Genomic DNA, 18,658 nt, shown 5'->3' with positions numbered 1-18,658 from the left:
GCCCCCGCACACTAGAATTCGCAGTTTGGATTAAATACCCGGCCTGTAGGATTTAATCCTGCCGCTGCATAAATGCAATTTATCCAGCCCCAAGCAATAGGAGCCGTTCGGCACGCCGGCCACATCTGGTCACGATACCGTTTACGTAGAGGAGCAGGGTTCTGTAGTAGACAGGCCGTAGAGCAGGGTTCTGTAGTAGACAGGCCGTCCTGTTTGCTCGCTTGGACGTGTATCATCAAACAAATATATACATGAAATGTTGTCATTTGTCATGTATATTTCTATATTTCAATATCTAATTTAATTAATGACTCAGACAACATTTTAGGTAGATCTTTATTTTTTATTTTTTACTCTAACAATTTTACGCAGCCTCCATTGACAGAATATTGTTTCCGTGCCGTGTCGTGGGAGCTGTCCGCAGTACTGAAATCAACTGCCTCCGGCAAATGCTTGCTGATCTTTTAAAACCGAGACTGCATACGTCTGAATCTGCACCGTAAACAATAACAACAGGGTTCGCCTTCATTTCTGTGGAAACTATAATGTTTACATCCATTTGCTGCGGAGGTGTATCCAGGGCAGCCGGTATATTTGACATCTGGAAAACGGGATACAGTAGCCAACATACGCAATGCGTACGTGAAATACGGGCCACGTACTGCACAACAACACAACATGGTTTTGATTGACTCTTTGGTTTCCAATTGCATCCCGGTTTGCATTTAGAGTGAACAGAACGGATTGGAGAAATCTGCGGTGGGATTATACGCCCCCTCCAGCGGAGATGGAGGGTTACAGGAACAGATAGGGGGGAGGAGCAGGATGTATTGGGTGTTCATGGGGATTCTGGTGACCAGGACATAGTAGTTGAAAACCTATAACTATCTAATTATATGCCATTGTTCTTTAACATCGTGAGCTGATAGGCCTACTGTTATTTTTATTGTCACTATTATTTAAAATCAGCGTGACGTTTTAATGCTTGCAAATGGGGATTTTGCGTTCTACGATTTGTATCATTAATCCTCTTGGACGGAATGCCGATTGAAATCGAATCCTGCAACATTTGCATACGGTGAAGATCACTGAAAAGCTTCGCTGCATTTCTTATGACAGATAGAGCCTAACCGTAACCCAGTTCGGCCAAATAGCAAGATGCTTTTGACATAGATATAGGTGAAAAATACAAAAGCGAAATGGAATTGCTTACCCCTTACACGGGCCGTCCCTGTGGATACTGAAGAAACTATATCTAATAATAAATTGTAAAAGGACATAAAAAGACACACAAAAGAAGAAGAAGAAAAAGAAAAAACAACAATACGAAGATTTATATACAGCTGTAATTTAAAACCAGTATGTTAATGTGTTGCATTTAATAATCACGGTATTAATTTGTAAGCTTTAAGAAAAATCGCTGGAATGATCTTACTGTCCTCAGTTAGTATAGTTTTAAACAGTCTTATTTTAAATTAAAGCGCCGGATCTTATAACTTTTACGACTTCAATTTTGACGGCAGTAGGGACAAAGGTGATATCCCATGACAACTGTTACTGTACAAATGACGATTTGAGAATTGTACGGTTTCAGGGGAATTTGGACAGAAAACGGTGCATTTCTTGGTTTTGTTGATGATACGTCTCGTTCGTACGCAAAACAGGGAAGTCTGCTTTTGGGGTGCGCTTTCTTAAAGAAGACACGGTGTGTTGTGCTTTTTTGGCAAACATGCCCACCTCTCGCTCCGGTGCCACCTCAGCGGAATACTGGGTCGACGGCTCGCGACGAGATGTCTCCATTGAAGAGTTTTACACCATGGGCCCGGAACTAGGAAGGTAGGCTATATATAGAGAGACTATAACGTAGGTTAGCACTGATAAATATGCGCATATCCATGTTACTTGGTTATAGGTAGGATTTCATACAGACAAATTCGGTCTCTCCTCTGCTGAAATAGTAGGCGCAGGCGATTAATGATAATTTTCCTTCTGGATAAACCTACGTCCAGCTGTTCGTCGCTACTCTTTAAGCGGGATTGCCTCGAATAGCTAAGCTGCTGTTTCTTCTGATGTTTGGTCAAGTCTTGTGAGAAGAATAAAAAAAAACAAGCGTATATGCGCGAGACAGGAGGTGTGGATCCCATTTTTATCTATGCTCAATTACCCACGTGGGTACTAGGTGACATGAAACAAATAGGCTGTAAACAATAGTCACTTAACTATAATTTTCTCTTCTCTAATGAGCTGGTAATACAGGTAGCCTACACAGTAAATTTACAGACTACACGTAGTCCCTATTGGCCACATACGCAACCTACTCTGTCTGTTAGAGGTGAATTAAGCATGGACATTTTACTTTGTTTACGTTTTAGCCTACATGAGTAGACCCGCATTGTCTATGTGTTCATTTTAAGTTGAAGTAACCAGAATCAGGCCTAGGGTTTTGGTGGTCCGAATATTGTCGTGGCTCCACACCAAACACTAAACAGCGAATTGTGTATAATAATAATAATAATAATAATTATTATTATTATTATTATTATTATTATTATTATTATTATTATTATACATTTTATTTGTGAAGCGCTCAAAGTGCGATGTATAGATGGTTGCAGCCATACGCAAGGGTGTTTCTAGTAGTAGTTGAAAATAGTTTGAATGTTGCAAAGGGGGATTTTGCGTTCTATGATTTGTATCATTAATCCTCTTGCAATGCCGAACGAAACCGAATCGTGCAACGTTTGCTTACAGAGAAGCTGACGCTGATCACGCTGAAATGACACCCACTACTTAACAGCTGAATCGTGTGGCCCATAGACAGTTGTGGCCCTATACAAGGGCGTCTATGGCAGTATGTAACGTTAAGTAGGCTACGACTGCAAATTCAGCTGGACGATTTTGCTATTGGCCTAGCAGTCCGTTGGTGACTGTAGTAGACTATCTGACAGCTCGCGCTAGCAAGAAGAATGCTTTACACCCTCACTGAAACACATGTAATGGTATGGCTATGCAAATGTATTGCATAAAATATCAGTTATCTTAAATGATATTGTGCAACATAAAACCAATAGAGTTAAATCTTCAGTGCTATGGCCAGAGTGGACTCATTCAAACTCAGTAAGTGTTGAGGTAATATTGGACATTTTACTGTGAGCCACCAGTTAAAATAACAATGTTGATCCAACAAGATGTAACAACGTTGATCCAAAAAGAACAATCTTGCCAGTTTGTTTTCATTGCTGTCCAACCTAAATGACAAACTGTAAAGAACACAATGAGGAAATGGGTTAAAACAAGGTGTAACACGGAGGGATTACAGAGGGAAAAAAAGAAAGTTAAACCCTAGGGCAGACGTTCTGTTCACTATTGAAGGCCATGACGCTCTGCAGATAGGAGATTTTTCCGTTAGATTCGGGTAACGATTAGTACTTTGCTTGTCTGTGAGCTTCAGTATCTCTTTTTGACAAGGGAAATGACAACTGAGGCGGTGGTTCTGAAAGTTGCTGTGTGTATAAAATCTGGTGAGGTCATTCAGACATGGGCACCTACAGCCATCTGCTCCAGAAAAAAAATACAAAATAAATAAAGGGAAAAAAAAAATGGGCTTGGTGCCTATTGGTGTTTGTTCACTGTGGCAGGTACACTGTCTCTCAGAGGACAGACATCAGCTGAGAGGGAGCGATAAGGCTTTCCACATGCCCTCTCAAGCACCATCCCTCTTCTGTTTGCTATTTACCGTCTGGCCATCGGGTTATCTGTGTTCTTAGAGACAGAATTTTTCCATTCTGTGTCTGCAGATGGAGCAGGCATGGTTACAGACAGGGCAAGGGTTCAGCCCAGCAGCATGCCAACAGGATTACCATGTGGCTTATGTGAATAAAGTTGTCTCAATTTCTTTTAATTTGTGTTTTATCTGAACTTCCTATTCAATGTGATTTCGGATTTTTGTAAGTTACAGTGAGCATTACACAAGAAAAAGTGGTTCTTTGGCTTGTCCCCACAGAGGAACCCCTTTTAGTTCTTTACAGAACCTTCTCTCATAGGTGTGAAGCATGAAAGCTCACAGACAAAGAACCATTTTGCCCGACGAAGAACCCTTGAACTAGATAGGGTTCTTGTATGGAATCACGTGATTCCTGTTGGACCCTTTTTCTGAGAGAATACGGTAGGCTAGTCGTTGGACCTCTTCGAGGAAAGACTGAAATGTTTCTGAGAGCAGCGCGTGTTTTCTTTGCTTCTTTACTCAGGGAAAGACAGGTCCTGCGACACGGCTCATCCGCTCGTGCCCCCTTCCTCAATTCCCAGCGGCGGAGGCTGGAGCGCTAAGTCCCTCCTGCTTCCCCATATAAGGCCAGGAGAGGACTTCAGGGGCTTATGTTGTGGAAGAAACCTCCTGGTTGCCAGGGCGACACAAAGCTTTCAGGGTCCAAAGGAGAAGGCTGGGGGGGGAAGGATTGAATTAGCAGGACAGCTGGAGAGACAGCAATTAATTAAAAAGAACAGGACCGGCGAAATGTTGGTGCTTCTTCGGGGATACGGGGGTGGAGGAGATGGCAGAGCAGGCCGTGCTTATGACTGACACAAGTATACGCGCCCGCCGGTGAGTGCCTGAGAGGCACTTCACCCCGTGCGGAGAGAGAGCGTAACGTGGCTCATTCCGCTGATTGGTGTCATCTGCTTTCTGCGCGCGCGAAATCGTGAAAATTAAAGTGCTCATTATGAGAAGACCGTGCCTCTCGAGTCTCACCTGCGTCGTTCTCGTAACGTCTTGCCGTCACCCGTCCGATGTCATTAATACAGAGTCAAATGTTCAGCGTTATAGCTCGTATGAACTCCGCTGGATTTGAAGACGCCGGACATTTTAATATCCCGCCCAAGCGGTATTTTGGTCGGAGCGGCAGTAGGGTGACTTCTTGACCCACCGATTCATAGTCGTTCAGTAGGACGCAAACAAAGCTGAATGAGCTGGATCGCTGAGCCTACACTCTCAAAGGGAATGCTTATCTGCTTATCTTATCTAGTTGGGGGGGGTTCTTCATCAGGCAAAAAAAGGTTCTTTGCCTGGGAGCTTTCACACGTCACACCTATGATCGAGGGTTCCGTAAAAAGAAGTAAAAAATGGTTCCTCTATGGAGACAAGCCAAAGATCACATTTGTTTTCTGAGAGTGTAGTGTAGAAGCAGAGGATTATGCTCAGTGTACTTAAACGTGGGGATAGCATTAGCTGGGAGCTTTGAGCTTTCCGAGCTCAAAGCATGTCTTCACTCTCGCCCCTTTCCCGGGACGTCCACGAATAATGAAAACATACATCTGGTCGCAGTATTATCTGCAAAGCAGATTTAAATACGGCAGACATGACACAGTCCAGGCGTGCACCAGAGTCACATGACACAACCACAGTCTGTGCACGTTTTGGACCTGGCACGTTTTTACAGAGAGGGGTCAGGAGAAGGTTGGGCAGCCATTAGGACACAAGTCTCCCTTTCACTCTCCTTTGATTACATTACAGCCGTGCCTGCTTTTCGTTAATTGTTGCCCTGTTTTCACAGCGGGCTGCTCATTGAAACAAGCGTTTAGGCTGTGTCTATGGGTGTTTATGGCTTCTCCGTACATTTTTAAAACTCTCTTGAATGAATATGTAACAATGTATGAACGAATATGAGTTCAGTTAGGGCGCTGAGATTGTGGGGCAGCCTGTAGCCTAGTGGCTACGGTACATGGCTGGGTCCTTGAAGGGTGGTGGTTCAAGCCACAGTGTAGCCACAATACGATTTGCTCACCTGTTGGGCCCTTGAGCAAGGCCCTTAACCCTGTATTGCTCCAGTCAATGGGGGATTGTCCCTTGCTTAGTCTAATCAACTGTAAGTCTAAATAACAAATCATTTTGTTTTCATTATTCAAATTGTACTGCTCTTTCTTCGTAGGGGGGCCACGTCAGTGGTGTTCCGCTGTGAGGAGAAGCAGACGCAGAAACCCTACGCTACAAAGATCCTGAAGAAAACCGTGAGGACCGCCGCCATTTTGTGCAAATCAATTTTACAACAACATTCCACTCTTGGTGACGTTTCCCGTTTCCATTTTTAGATTGACAAGAAAATAGTGCGGACTGAAATTGGAGTTCTGCTACGACTCTCCCATCCAAATATTGTAAGCGGTGCTTTATTTCTCAACTCAAATGTCGTAAATGTAGCAAAATTATTTTTTATTTATTCATTATTATTTATACAGTGGAGTGCAGTAATTGAATTCTCAACTAATTTTAAAGAGTTAGTGTACAATACATATTTTGCTTTGTACTTGTAACTTTCATGATGGTTTGGGTGAAACTTTCTTTCTGGCCGGGTCTCAGATCCGACTGAAGGAGATCTTCGAGACAGAGACGGAGATCGCACTCATTCTGGAGCTGGTGACTGGAGGGGAACTCTTCGACAGGTGACTCCCCCTAAACGCTCACGACAGCCATGACACATGACACATCCATCCTAGGCTGAAGGTCGCTGTGCCTCTATAGCGGCAGAACAGGTGCCGGATCAATGCTGTTTTCAATTCCAGTTCCATTTTCTGCTCTTTCGTATAAAAAATAAATAAATAAAATCAATCAATTCATGACACAGCTCTATCGAGAGCCCAGTATAAAAGGGATGGAAAATGAAATTTGCAACGACCCCACCTGTGTTGCCGGGAGACAGATTACAGGAAGCCGTTTGAAGCCTGGTCTTGATGTGTTTGTGGAGTTGTCATAAAGACAAATCAATACTCTCTGGCACTCGGTGATGGAGTGGCGAAAGCTTTTCTAGATTTTTCCCTCTACCTGAGCACATAATTACTGAGCCACCACAGACCCACTCAAGACCCATTCAAGAAACAAGAAATGTTGCTAATTTTTAAACAGCAGTCCAATCACCAGTTTTTGAATGTACCCATCATGACTGAAAAAACACCAATTTGTGGGTTGCCCTACAGTATATATAGTACTTGATATATTGGTATATATTCCCCTTTACAATCAGGAGTAAGTATTTAGTCCCATGATAGGATGTCAGTGGATTGTCAGTTCTGCGGTTGACATTGAAAACAGTGGGTGTCAGTGGATTGTCAGTTCTGCAGTTCACGTTGAAAACAGTGTGTGTCAGTGGATTGTCATTTCTGCAGTTCATGTTGAAAACAGTGGGTGTCAGTGGATTGTCAGTTCTGCGGTTCAGGTTGAAGCCTGTGTCAGTGGATTGTCAGCTCTGCGGTTCACATTGAAAACAGTGTGGGTCAGTGTCAGTGGATGGTCAGTTTGTGGTCGATGTTGAAAACAGTGTGGGTCAGTGGATTGTCAGCTCTGTGGTTGATCTTGAAAACAGTGTGTGTCAGTGGATTGTCAGCTCTGTGGCTCAGGTTGAAAACAGTGTGTGTCAGTGGATTGTCAGCTCTGTGGCTCATGTTGAAAACAGTGTGTCAGTGGATTGTCAGCTCTGTGGCTCAGGTTGAAAACAGTGTGTGTCAGTGGATTGTCAGCTCTGTGGCTCAGGTTGAAAACCGTGTGTGTCAGTGGATTGTCAGCTCTGTGGCTCAGGTTAAAAACAGTGTGTGTCAGTGGATTGTCAGCTCTGTGGCTCAGGTTGAAAACAGTGTGTCAGTGGATTGTCAGCTCTGTGGCTCAGGTTGAAAACAGTGTGTGTCAGTGGATTGTCAGCTCTGTGGCTCAGGTTGAAAACAGTGTGTGTCAGTGGATTGTCAGCTCTGTGGCTCAGGTTGAAAACAGTGTGTCAGTGGATTGTCAGCTCTGTGGCTCTGGTTGAAAACAGTGTGTATCAGTGGATTGTCAGCTCTGTGGCTCAGGTTGAAAACAGTGTGTGTCAGTGGATTGTCAGCTCTGTGGCTCAGGTTGAAAACAGTGTGTGTTCTGCTTGTAGGATCGTGGAGAGAGGGTACTACAGCGAGAGGGATGCAGCTCATGTTATCAAGCAAATCCTGGAGGCAGTGGCGGTAAGATTGTTATTATTACTGTGATTATTGGGTCTGCTCGGAGCAATCATGTGTCTGACAACATGTATACAACAAAGAAAAGATGCAATGCTAAAGTCAAATCTGTTCAATGGGTTTAATGGGTGTATGTGTCAATGAGACTGACTCGGTGTCTTTTAACTGAACTGAAAGGTGGAAGTTTATTTTAGGATATAAATGCATGGAAAATAACCTGAAAAACTGTTTAAAAACAAAAAAAAACTGAAGTTTAGACAAATGCATTAGCATCGAGAAGCCACTTATGTCATTAGCTTGAAAGCATTGGCAGGTCCGATATGAATGTGGTTGTAATTTCATCCGTCCGGGCCAAAGGAAATGCACAGCATTTATGAGCAAATGTGGGTGTGTACAACGTGTGTGTGTGGGTGGAACTGTGTACAAGCTTGTGTGTGTGTGTGTGTGTGTGTGTGTGTCTATGAATCTGTGCATGGATGTGTGTGTGAGCTTGTGTGTGGGTGGAACGACAGTATGTCATTTGTACATCCCCCCTGTGTGTGTGTTTGTGCATGCATGATTGTATGCACATGCATGTTTGAGTATGTGTATTTGCCAGTTTTTGACAGGATGCATTTAAAGTTATGATTTTTATGGTGTGTGTGTGTCTGTGTGATTGTGTCTACATGAAAGTTATTATGCGAGTTGGTGTGCCCACGTGTTTGTCTGTGTGTATGAGAAAGGTTTGCTTCTATGTGTGTGCAAGGATGTTTGTGTGTGAGCTTGTGTGTGTGTGTGTGTTTGTGCCCGTTCATCCCGATAGTTAACGTGTGTTGACGTTCTTCACATAGAGGAGACAGGGCAGATGTGTGTGGTGAGAGAGCTGGAAACGAGAAGTAATCCTCTCAGAAAGCCATCGCAATTTCTCCCTGTTTTAATCCGCCGGAGAGTGGCAGCGGGGATGTGGGTGCTGTCGTTACATAAGGGCCCTGCGGAGTGCGTGTCTGCCACAGTGATGTAGGCCGCCTGAGCCCGGCGTTTCTAATGCGTGTGGGATACGCGTAATCCATGCACGGCAGAACATTTTAATCCAGATAGGTGCACTGATGGATAGATAGACAGAGAGCAAGAGACGGCATGAATGTGTGTAAATGCTTGTGTACATAAGCATAAGCAGTGTGTAAATGCTTGTGTACATAATCATAAGTGGGTAAATGCTTGTGTACATAAGCATAAGCAGTGTGTAAATGCTTGTGTACATAATCATAAGCAGTGTGTAAATGCTTGTGTTCATAAACATAAGCAGTGTGTAAATTCTTGTATACATAATCATAAGTAGTGTGTAAATGCTTGTGTACATAATCATAAGCAGTGTGTAAATGCTTGTGTACATAATCATAAGCAGTGTGTAAATGCTTGTGCACATAATCATAAGCAGTGTGTAAATGCTTGTGTACATAAACAGTGTGTAAATGCTTGTGTATAAGAGCATAAACAGTGTGTAAATGCTTGTGTATATGAGCATAAACAGTGTGTAAATGCTTGTGTACATAAACAGTGTATAAATGCTTGTGTATATAAACATAAGCAGTGTGTAAATGCTTCGAGGATATTTTCTGAGAATTTTCTGCTTTATAAACCCTTACTTTCAAACCCCTCCTTTCACATAGATAGAGTATAATGATCTCTCTAGGCTCCAAGCAAGCGAGAATAATCATGTTGATTACAGCTGTAATAGAATTTGTTCTATTACAAATTCGTTTACGAGTATTAAATCAGGACATTGAGCCGCATTGTTTCTGTGTGTGCCAAGCCCTCTGTAACGTCACTGCCTGCACAAACCACCAAGTCACACACACAGTGCAATGATTTTTCATCTTAATTATACATATGATTATTGCGTGAAAGTCAAGTTACACTTTTGACCATACGTATTGCTTTGTCTATTCAATATTTTTGGGGACAGATCTACCAGTAAAATAGTGCAGGTCTATGGCTCATATCATGGGTTAAAATAATGCAGCTTTTTTGCTTTTCATTGTATTTACCACAGGGGTTAATCTAGGAATATGTCTGACTCGGAAACATTAAGTTCAACCTGCTATATGTCAGGACATAGAGTTGTTTGAGTAGAATCCCTTAAATAACCCTTAAATAATACCATGACATACAAAATGCATGGAAAATATTTCATATTAAGAATGCATGTATTGAATATATTGCACATTGGTTTGGTCGATGGAGAATCGAGATTTACACTTTCATGAGGTTTATATGAAAAAATTAGAAGCAGTAGCATTGCACTCTGTGTCGTTGGTAGGAATAGATCTGAGCACAATGTGGAGAGAAACATACAGTACCGTACCGTGTAGTGTGGATACAGTCCCGTGTAGTGTGTATACAGTACCGCGTTCTCCTAAGTCTTGTTCCCGACATGGTAAGTTGACTTGCTACAACGTTACTCAGTAGATCCAGTGACGTCAAGACCAGTCCGACCGGTCGGTTGAAAACCTGGAAGCTTCAAGAGAGATGGGGTTCAAAGGGCTGAAGCCAAGCCCATCGATCAGGGTCTGGCTTGGGGCCGTGGCTATTTTTCCATTAGCGCTAACAGCAGTGGAGTCGGGGCACTTAACCGACGTCAGTTAATGGGGGAGAACGGAGGCGATCTTAACCACAGGCCCTGGCAGATTCTCTGCGCTAATTTGTCGTAATGAAACGACAGGCCGTCCAGGAAGGCCATGCTAATGGAGGAGGCCTCAGCGCCCGCCCTGAGTGGCCTAGCCGGTCCCAGCCGGTTCTAGCCGGTCCCAGCAGGGGGGCTGCTTCACAAACACACAGCGTGTTGTGTCTGCTGTCTGGGGCTCCACCGCTGGCTGCGCTCCTGATGTACGGCGGACCGCTGAGATCCGGGGCGAGTCCCACAGCTCAGTCTAATGCAGGGCCCGTGTGTTAAGCAGTCACGAGCGTTGTGCGCTGTGTGCCGGCAATCACACTCTCAGACATAAAGGTGTGAAACGTGCCTAAAGAGGTACAGATGCTTGTCGCTGGGGCGGTGCCCAATAGGTTCATACAATTGTACCCCTAGCCAGCAATATATAATGAAACTGTAGGTTTTCGTACTGGAAAAATGCACTCATTTGTACCCAAAGAGGAGATACTGTACGTTCAGGGTATATTTGGGACGTTTGATCCTTCAAGAACAAAAATGTGCCTCTGCTGTCACTGTTTCAGAGGGTGCTCAGTGTTTGGGTGCTGGCTGGTCCTTAACCCTTGTGTCGTCTTGAGGGTAAAAACTGAGGGGTTTTGTGAAGGCGGGTCATTTTTTACCCTTAGGACAAGGGGAGTATATAGGATGTTAAGACTACACAAGGGTTAATACAGTTACTGTTTCACATTATACTATTTCACATTACATCGCTCTGGATAAGAGCGTCTGCCAAATGTCATTAATTTAATTATCCATAGCCAGAGACAGACAGCAAAAATAAGTAAATGAATGAATGAATAAGTGATTCAAACTGAAACAAGTCATCCATGAAGGCAGTTCAGAATAATAATTCCAATGACACAACCTTTCAGCTGTAGAAAAGGCCCATCTGCTGTATCTATTTTTTCCGGTGATGGTCATCCATTTTAAGGTACGATTAATCCTTCTTGGCAATGCTCTAATTTAGCCAAGTCACACAAGGGCTCCAGCGTTCTTCTATCTGCATCATATTTTAATATTTTATGATTTAGCTCGTTCTGCATCTGTAACAAGACCTTTTCTGGTTTCTGAGTTCACAATCGATATTACACTGATAAAATCCAGGAGTATAGTATTACAGTGACAGTATAGGGCTTGTAGGGATATCGTTGATCCTTGACGGGGAACTGAAATTTAATAATAATAAAATAATTTGTTATTTCACTGACGCTTTTATCCAAAGCCACTTGTAGTTGATTAGACTAAGCAGGGGACAATCCCCCCCTCGTGCGATGTGGGGTTAAGATTTTATTGTGGCTACACCGGGGATTGAACCACCAACCTTCCCGGTCGCAGTCATGTACCTTAGCCATGTGTACTTGCGATAAACCCTGGACGGACGATGACATTACATGTCTGTCTGTCTGTCTGTCTGTCTGTAGTATTTACATGAGAACGGTGTGGTACACCGGGACCTGAAGCCAGAGAACCTCCTCTATGCTGACCTGTCACTGGATGCCCCTCTCAAGATAGGTAACAACCGGCCCATTTCTTTTTCTATTGTGGACTACAAATGCATGCCCGGTGTAGTTCACAATTTTGTATCTCATTATTACTACAGCTGTGTTAGCTTGGACGGTGTTATTGTTACTTTGGTTTGGCTATGTTATTGTTGTTCCTACATAAATATATATCATTCTTTCGTGTTGTTTTCTATAAAAACGGGTTTTATAGATATAATCCATTGTCAGATTAATCTACAAATCTAGAATACAATCTTATCTTTGTTGTATTCTTAGCACCTGAAACTGTACTTCAGCGCACTTGTCCCTGGTTATGGGTTTGCACTTTGTTGTACATCGCTCTGGCTAAGAGCGTAGAATGCCTATGCCTAGAATGTAATGTAATGTAACACATCTGCCTGTCCAATAAAGTAATTGCAATTACACATTTAAATACAAACAGACATAGTCTCACTCTAACCCAAATCTAAATGTGTGAAAGCTACAGCTGACCCAAATTCTTCTGTGGTTGAAACACCTTCTTATGAAAAAAAAAAAATGCACTTCTGATGACAACTATGTTTAGAACAGCATTTCCTGTATATTTTGCTAGTTTCTGGATGTGATGCTATGACTTATGGTAGAACCTATGCACTTGTAAGTCGCTTTGGATTAAAAGCGTCTGCCAAATGACTAAAATGTAAATGTAAATGTAAATGTTATGATTCCAGCTGATTTTGGCCTATCCAAGATTATAGATGAACAAGTGACCATGAAGACAGTGTGTGGTACCCCTGGATATTGTGGTGAGTTTTTATATGAGGGTGGCCAAACATACTGTACGTATGCTCATGTTTTCTTTTGTGTGTATTCACTCACTGGGTGAGTAAGTGAAAGTTTAACACCTGTATGGGGAAAGTGCCACCAGAATCTCCTGCAAAGAAATCTGAGATAAAGATAAAAGTGGTTGTGTATTTTCTTACATTTTATACAGCTAGTGGGTAAAGCTAACCCCACACAACACCTTTGTCTGCAAAGTTTGTAGAGGACGGGACTGAAAACGTAGCATTATGTTTATTTCCTCTTTACTCTTTAATCCCACCAAATTAGAAAATTAGAAAAATCACACTATATCAAACAGTATATAAAACCAAGACTGGTTTTTAAGAGATGTCAAACACTGAATGTGGTCAAAGAGACCCCTAACATAATATGAAGGTACTTAAAGGTACAATAGGTAAGATTTTAGTGTTAAAGCATTGTTACAAGACCATTGTATATCCCTTCCTATCATTGAAAAAGGCTCACTGACACTAACTCACCCTCTGCCTGTTTATAGTTTATAGTTTATAGTTTCAAAATATGCAGTTGACAGGCCGGCACTCTGCACCAAAACATCATATAGCCATACAATAATTTAAGCTCATTGGTTGAAAATTGGTTCTAATTGCCACAGCCAATGGCGTTTCAATGTCAGCCCGGAGAAGGGGGGAGGGATAACCAGTGTTGTGGTTTGGGCGTGTTTGTTGCTGCAGTTCCTCTCTTGACTGTTAGAAGTCCTTTGTTGTACGTCGCTCTGGATAATAATGTAAAAGTCCGAAATGACCTACTGTACCTTTACGCTTCAGGTGGGTCGACTGAGAACTCTTAAGTCCCCGCTTGCAGTGCTGACACGCGTTGCGTGTAGCGCTGACCGCCGCCTCTCTGTGCCCGTCTTACCCGCAGCGCCGGAGATTCTCCGCGGCAACGCCTACGGCCCTGAGGTGGACATGTGGTCCGTGGGAGTCATCCTCTACATCCTGTGAGCTGAGAACTCATTCTGCAGATGGGCTGGCGAAGAGTGCTTTCGTGCCTCCCGCTGTTCAGGGTTTCAGAGCCCCTTTGTTGACTGTCGATTAAAATTCAAATTAGCCACGTAGCCCAGGGTGGAAACAGCGCCCTTGCTGCATATCAAAACGAACCGTGTCCAAATTTTTACATTTATCGCAGCTTGGTTTATACACAGTTCACAGTGAAGGTGAAAGAGAAGCTGCAAGTGCTGTGCTCCAGAAGAAATATAGCTCAATACAGAATTGTTTGTGTTGTCTAATGGTGTGACCCCTGCAAGCTACCTTGTATTAGGCAGATACATTACAGTAATAACTGTATGCTCCAGCACCTAAGCATTACCACTTCCTGCTTACCTGTGACCTTATTCCACCTGGAGAATGCACATGACCTGCAACCCAGTGCCACCTAGTGCCCTCTAGTGGAGAAAAGTGACAATGCAAGACGCATACTAATACCAAAAAATAGCTCCAACAGGGGCATTTTAATTTGCGAGCTGTAAAATACGGAGCTTTTTTTTTTTCATTTTTTATTAACGCTCATTCCTAATTCATTCCTAATTCATTCCTCTCAGGCTGTGTGGCTTTGAGCCGTTCTTTGATCCCAGAGGAGATCAGTACATGTACAGCCGTATCCTCAACTGCGACTATGAGTTTGTCTCCCCCTGGTGGGACGAGGTGTCCGTCAACGCCAAGGATTTGGTGAGCACAGCTTGCACGCATGTTTGCTGTCGTGTGTGTGCATGTGTGTGTGTCTGTGTGTGTGCATTTAGTGTATAACTGCATAATAGTTTGTAATCTTGTGGTACAGTCAGCTGCGTATCGAAAATGTCTTTAAGACAGTATACCAGATCGTATAAAATTATTCATTTAAATTATTCATTTAAAATACAGTTTTTGATTTGACAGTTTCAGTCTTAGAGATATGTAGCCAATCAGCAGTTAATCAGGGAGTGGCTTTGTGTTACATCCTGTCTTTTTATTTAAGGCCAGGCATGCTTCTACTCGTAAGTAGAAACTAAGGAACTTACAGACTAAGGGAAACTTTTGCTGGGCCTGTGAAGACACATCACTACATTTCACCCAAAATAAACCTTCCATTCCCCACCTAACAATCTAGGCCATCCAATGACTCATAGTAACCCATTAATGGCTCAAATATGGATCAACAGCTCATGGTAAGAAACTTTCCCATAGGGACCCATCATAAAAACAGTGCTGAGGTCTGCATCTGCAGATTTAAGCACAGGGCAATTTAGCCTCTAGGTTGGACCTCTCTCTATTCTAACTCTCTGCATTCACTGTGCACTCACTGCACCCAGTCTATCCCTCTCTCCTGTGAGTGCAGGTGAGTAAGCTCATTGTTCAGGACCCCCCACCCTAACCCTCTCTCTCCCCTGTGAGTGCAGGTGAGTAAGCTCATTGTTCAGGACCCCCCACCCTAACCCTCTCTCTCCCCTGTGAGTGCAGGTGAGTAAGCTCATTGTTCAGGACCCCCCACCCTAACCCTCTCTCTCCCCTGTGAGTGCAGGTGAGTAAGCTCATCGTTCAGGACCCCCCACCCTAACCCTCTCTCTCCCCTGTGAGTGCAGGTGAGTAAGCTCATCGTTCAGGACCCTGTGAAGCGGCTCACAGTCCAGCAGGCACTGCAGCACCCCTGGGTCCTGGGCAAGGCCGCCCGATTCTCCCACATGGACACCACCCAGAGAAAGCTGCAGGAGTTCAACGCCCGACGCAAACTCAAGGTGGGCAGAGCGTTGTCCGTCTGCAGTCGACCTGAGAAGCTGTTGAGCGTGACGTTTATTGTTAAATCAGAAAACCCTTATCTGTGTTATTGTATAAGGTAACGTACTTTTATTGTTTAATATCATTTTTAAGGGTGAGGAGGCTCATTATCACACTGGTTATACCTGAAAATTGACAATACGCACTCCTTAACCACATCAAATATAACTTCCCAGTTATGCATTGAAAGAGTGATTTATTTCATTGTTATTTTTTGGTTGTTATTGTGTTGTGATTATGAAATGGTAAAATAAAAAATATATAATAAAAAAATTAAATTAAATAAACATTAGGTGGGGAAACAGTGCATACTCACCGAGAACAGCGAAGTATGATTATTCCTGAAACCTGATCTTCCCATAGCTCATTATTTCCTCATCCATTATCACACTGGTTATACCGGAAAATGGACAATACGCACTCCTTAACCACATCAAATATAACTTCCCAGTTATGCATTAAAATTAGGTGGTGAAACAGTGCGCACTCACTGAGAACAGCGAAGTACGATTATTCCTGACACCTGATCTTCCCATAGCTCATTATTTCCTCATCTTACCCCTTTTCCGATCCTACATAGCTGGGTAGCTGGAATATTTCTTAAATCACTAAAAACATGAACTCTGTGTTTCTCAGGCCGCTATGAAGGCGGTGGTGGCCACCAGCCGCATGCACGAGGGCTCCCGCCGCCGCACGGACAGCTGCGAGGGCACGGGGTGCCACAAGACCTCCCGGCACAGCAGCATGCAGAAGGAGCCTTCCCAGGATTCCCAGGGGCACGCGGACAGCTCCCCGGACCTCACCGAGAAAGGGTCCGACCGGAGCCGGCCGCCGCCCCTCCCTCAAGGCCCTCCTCCGCGCAGCCCCGAACCGCTTCCCGCCCCCGCGGCGAAGTCGCCGGACGCGCCCGCCAGCCCCCGGCCCGCCAGGCCGCCGCTGAAGCCCGAGGGCGCGAAGCGGGCGTCAGCCATCCCCGAAACCGCCGCCGCCGTCGTTCGGCCCGCCACGCCCAGGAAGGCCTGCTCCGCGGTGGACCCCGCGGGCGACAAACACGAGCGCCCCCCTGCCCTGCCCGCCCCGCCCGGCCCCAAAAGCCTGAGCAACGGGTTCGTGGTAGGGGTGGAGTCCGGCAGTAAGACGACGCAGTGCCAATGACCGACCGCGCCCGCGGCGAGAGGGCCGGACGTTTTTCGGCCGAGACGACGAAGAAGGACGAAGACGGAGGAGGAGAAACCTGACATGGACTTCAGCTGCTCTCCTGCCCTCGACGGAGGGGGAATAAAAATGACTTCAGACCCTTATTTATTCTTTAGAACTCAACCAAACACTAGAAACTACCAATGACACTGACACTTTCGGGGGGAAAATGGCTGCCAAGGGGTTTTGACTCGTGGAACGTTCAGCCAATTTTCCATGTTTTGATGTTCCTAAGATGTACCTCCTTTCTCCATTGTGTTTAAATCCACTACCGAATCTCAGAGTGAGAAGATCCTTTTGAAATGAGTGAGACCTTACCTTCTCATAAGATGTTTTCTTTTATCTTCTCTGTACCTTTCCACTATTAAGTCCTGGAATTTGCTGATATTTTATGCAAATACACTGTAGATATATCCCTTTCCCTGATGTAAAGCTTTGAGATAGTAATGGTACCGTGCTGTGTTTGTGAGCTTACCGATATCGTAAAGGTGTACATGTGTATATTTGTTTTTGAGACAGCTGTTCAGAACGCCTTTTCTTATGTAGGCTACTGTAAATATTGAATTAGTGATTGTCCTCTTTCTGCATTATTAGATTTTTCTTTTCTTTTTTTTAGCATATGCTTTTGGCCAACATATTTTTGTGTGTGCAGTGAGTGATCTTTCCAATAGTTTCTGAAGTTTCTTGTTGGCTTTACAATCGCTGGTATGAAGGCATTTATACGGCAAGCCGATCTTTGGAACTATATAAATATTGTTTACTGCACATAAAATCTAGGACAATCAAAAAAAAAAATGTAAACTCAGCAGTTCCCCTTGAACATTAAGGATATTACTCTCGTGGACTCTCTCCTTTTTTCTCCATATTGGTGAAACTTGTTAAAGGAACTTGTCTGTTCCTCAAACCACTTTTACACATACCCGTTGCAACTTCGGAAGTGGCTGTCAGCGATTGTATCATAATGCAGTAAGGTAATGTCACCAGAGGAGACATCAGTTCCAAATACATTTCTAATTCACCAATCACAACCGCGCTCTCTACCTCTCGGCTGCATTGGGGCTTCCAGATCTAGACAGCAGACGACGCTCAAGCATGATAGAACAATTTTGTACTTGGCCAGCACCACAAATGATTACTTATATACTCCATTACGCATATAATCGATAACATAATAATGTATTATTTCAGTACCCATCACTTCTCATCTCAAAGGGCTGTTGTCATTGGACATTTGGTCAAGTTCACGTGAATTCTGCTTTCCGTCCAAACCAATTGCTTTTGTACACAGGGACACACGCCCGTGCTCCTCTAAATATTTCACCAATGGGAATGACCAGTGATTAAAAGATAATGGGGCTAAACAAATAGAAGCACATATGGAACCATAGGTGGCTATCAATATAAAATGGTGTAAAGAAATGTACATAGGTTGCTTACAATGTTATGTTAAAATCATGTTTCTGTGTTCCATGTTTTGATGAATAAATATGGTTATAGACAAGTAATGACATTGCAGTAGGACCTATATATTTGCGCATGAATGTGTCCTAATACAATTTCAATTATGTAATCGACGCAATTACTCCAACCGAAATAAACTTCCTCCAACCTCCAACTGAACATTTTCACATTAGGAGGAACCCAGAATTTTTTTTACCCTGGTTTAACTATTTGAGCTCTCTTGAGCTTTAAAGTGAATAAATTTAATAATGAAC

General features: G+C 43.5%; 1 protein-coding gene across 1 annotated transcript; it reads left to right on the top strand.

Annotated features, from left to right (window-relative positions):
• Positions 1-819: 819 nt before the first annotated feature.
• Positions 820-18,448, top strand: si:ch73-60h1.1 (calcium/calmodulin-dependent protein kinase type IV). The gene is made up of 11 exons (XM_061239985.1): positions 820-1,836; positions 5,925-6,003; positions 6,085-6,147; positions 6,350-6,432; positions 7,902-7,974; positions 12,076-12,166; positions 12,867-12,941; positions 13,861-13,936; positions 14,537-14,663; positions 15,554-15,706; positions 16,383-18,448. Exons 1-11 carry the CDS (start codon positions 1,730-1,732, stop codon positions 16,899-16,901), a joined length of 1,446 nt encoding a protein of 481 aa, XP_061095969.1. The 5' UTR covers positions 820-1,729; the 3' UTR covers positions 16,902-18,448.
• Positions 18,449-18,658: the final 210 nt, after the last annotated feature.

The sequence above is a fragment of the Conger conger genome, chromosome 4, assembly GCF_963514075.1.
Source record: "Conger conger chromosome 4, fConCon1.1, whole genome shotgun sequence".
Classification (NCBI taxonomy): Eukaryota; Metazoa; Chordata; class Actinopteri; order Anguilliformes; family Congridae; genus Conger; species Conger conger.
Note: the sequence above shows the minus strand (reverse complement) of the source record. Positions and strands in the feature narration are given on the sequence as shown.

Bases quoted from the DNA above. Each gene is read 5' to 3' on its own strand.
- si:ch73-60h1.1 (XM_061239985.1), top strand. From the start codon at position 1,730: ATGCCCACCTCTCGCTCCGGTGCCACCTCAGCGGAATACTGGGTCGAC. The intron at 6,148-6,349 runs GTAAGCGGTGCT...GCCGGGTCTCAG, and splicing joins GACTCTCCCATCCAAATATT to ATCCGACTGAAGGAGATCTT. The intron at 12,167-12,866 runs GTAACAACCGGC...TTATGATTCCAG, and splicing joins GGATGCCCCTCTCAAGATAG to CTGATTTTGGCCTATCCAAG.